The following is a 2,379-nucleotide window of genomic DNA, read 5'->3' on the forward strand; positions in this document are numbered from 1 at the left end:
TCAAGTACGGTTATTGTTACTCTAAGATTTTAGCTAAGTAAATATAAAGATAAGAAGACACTTTGCCACCAATATTTTGTGACATCTGTAGAATTCGTACCTCATAAACATGCATGAAATGTCTATCTCAAACAAGTATACATACTGATCATGTTTAATTAGGCCAGCAGCACAAAACAACCAATTATATTGCCTTATAAGAAGCTATTTGCATAAAGTAGATAACTACAAAACAAGCTATTAACCATCCTACTGGTAGCAAGGACATAAAGATAATCACTTAATAAGATAAGAAGCAGACATGAATCACATAACTATGTACAATTCAATATCCCAACTGAGAGTGAACATGTATTAAACATTTCCTGCATTTCAATACATGCATGACAGATTCACAGCATAACTATATATAGCGGTACAAACATGCATGAACAGGAAAGCAACCAAACTACAAGAACATATAAGGAAACAGAGGGAATCACTATAACCAATGGAGTGACAAGCACATATATGAACTCAAAGTAATGCCACCAACTCGCGCCGCTCGCTGCCACGGTCACCACCTTCGTCGTCGACACGGCGGTGCTGCCAGACCTGCAAAAAACAGAGGAGGCGTGAATGGACGTCACACTTGCCAACTAATTAACTATAGCTTCCTACAGAAACATTTCGTTATCAAATTTGATTCAGGAACTAGCTTATTGAGTATGACAAAAATGCTTAGAATAAAAATCATTTCAAGAAATGTTGCAGTAGCCAAAAAACAAATTAAGCTATAACATTTTAGGAAAATGTGTAAGCTGTTCAACTTTTCTCACATTCACTCCAGCTGCTTCCAAACACTAACTAGGTAACAGAATTACTTTAAGACTGTAGCCCAGGAATTCGTTATTCATGCTAATATAAAATTTGCTCAAATGGAACCTTGGAAACACCCTTTCCCAAGTAGTCAGATCCACCGTCCCTCAGTTCCAAAGCTTCATAAAGACCTAAAGAAGAGGGATGATTCAGACAAGATTAGTTCAACAAAAATAATAAAATAACATTCGGTAAATAATGATACAAATAAGAGTTTGGAACAGGATACATTTTGGTGAAGTGTGTGTCAGGGAGAAGTGATTCAGAGTTTCAAAGTGAAGTTGTTTCTGAATACTAGTAGTGTAATTACTAATTAGCTAGCTAGATGTGTGCATGAAAGCTACTGTTCCTATTGGGTTGCAGCTTGTACTAGTTAGCTAGCTAGCTAAGGACTTGATAGTATTATTTTTCCAGATAAAGAGCTGATGCTACTAGTCTAATCACACAGTTTTAACCAGATTAGAGCAAAGACAACACGCCAACGGCAGAACCAAGACCAAGTCTCGGCAATCCAATAGGAATCTCCGGAGCTCCATATATCGCCACACACACGGCCATGCACCACCTGGCCACCCCCATCGCAAGTTTGCAGCACACCACCGCACCCGACATTGTAGCAAGTGCACGCGCTCACGCACATAGCACTGGTGCAAGGTCATGGGGGGCACGCAGGTCATACCTGTGTGGGCATCGGTACTCGTCGCAGTAGAGCATGAGCTGGCGGTCAAACAAAGTGAGCACGAGCTGGCTGTGTGGGTATCAGCTTCCCCTGATGATGGAATTACACAAGTCCAAAACTCAATCAAGAACTGTAATGGTATATGCAATGCAGCAAATAGTAATGTTTTTTTCGTTCAGAAGTTGAGATGTCCCTGTGACTCGATGGTGTCATGATTCTAAGCGTGGAATTGCAATTCTAAGCAAGCCTAGAGTATGATAGTGGTACATGAAAGTATGTAGAACAGCAAGACTAAACCCTAGGAATTAGGGATTTTAGGAGTAAGCAATTGTGTTCATCGAGAGACCGTAGCGAGCAAGCATCAGAGGCCCAAGGGAGACATGGTGTTGTCACGAGCTTAGTGGCAAGTATTGGAGGTGAGGGGCAGAGAAGGAGAGGAAGAGGGTACCTTGAAGACCTCCATGTCCATGGCATCGTCGAGCGCGGCGTTCTGTCCCAGCCGAGCGGCACCCAGGCCGCTCGTCGCGTGGAAGAGCAGCGTCGGAGGGCGCGGCTGTGTGTCGGTGGAAGACAATAGAGGCGTCCACCACAAGCATCACCGTCGCCTCGCCGGCGCATCGCATGGAGATCGTGGAGCGCCGGCACCTGACCTGCTCGATCTGGATGCCCCAACACCTAGGGAGATAGGGTGAGCAGAGGGTGGGGCGGATGGATCTAGGAACGCCAGGTACATGAACCACTCGATGTTCTTGTTTAGATCCGGTGGGGGCACTGCCTGTACGTACCGGCGCGAGCATGCTGCGGGGCGGTGGCTCCTCCCGTCCGGCTCGGCGTCGCGGGCA

The 2,379-nt window shown here is 44.9% G+C and overlaps 1 protein-coding gene across 1 annotated transcript; it reads right to left on the bottom strand.

The window, feature by feature from the left end:
* Positions 1-516: 516 nt before the first annotated feature.
* LOC147981050 (uncharacterized) lies at positions 517-2,160 on the bottom strand. The gene is made up of 4 exons (XM_087515851.1): positions 1,986-2,160; positions 1,538-1,627; positions 925-989; positions 517-594 (listed from the first exon to the last, which is right to left on the bottom strand). Exons 1-4 carry the CDS (start codon positions 2,158-2,160, stop codon positions 517-519), a joined length of 408 nt encoding a protein of 135 aa, XP_087371977.1.
* Positions 2,161-2,379: the final 219 nt, after the last annotated feature.

The sequence above is a fragment of the Triticum urartu genome, chromosome 3A (assembly GCF_056163025.1).
Source record: "Triticum urartu cultivar PI428250 chromosome 3A, HENAU_Tu73, whole genome shotgun sequence".
In the NCBI taxonomy this organism is placed as follows: Eukaryota; Viridiplantae; Streptophyta; class Magnoliopsida; order Poales; family Poaceae; genus Triticum; species Triticum urartu.

Bases quoted from the DNA above. Each gene is read 5' to 3' on its own strand.
- LOC147981050 (XM_087515851.1), bottom strand. From the start codon at position 2,160: ATGCGATGCGCCGGCGAGGCGACGGTGATGCTTGTGGTGGACGCCTCT. The intron at 1,628-1,985 runs GTACCCTCTTCC...TTCCATCATCAG, and splicing joins TGGACATGGAGGTCTTCAAG to GGGAAGCTGATACCCACACA. The intron at 990-1,537 runs GTATGACCTGCG...CCTCTTCTTTAG, and splicing joins GAGTACCGATGCCCACACAG to GTCTTTATGAAGCTTTGGAA.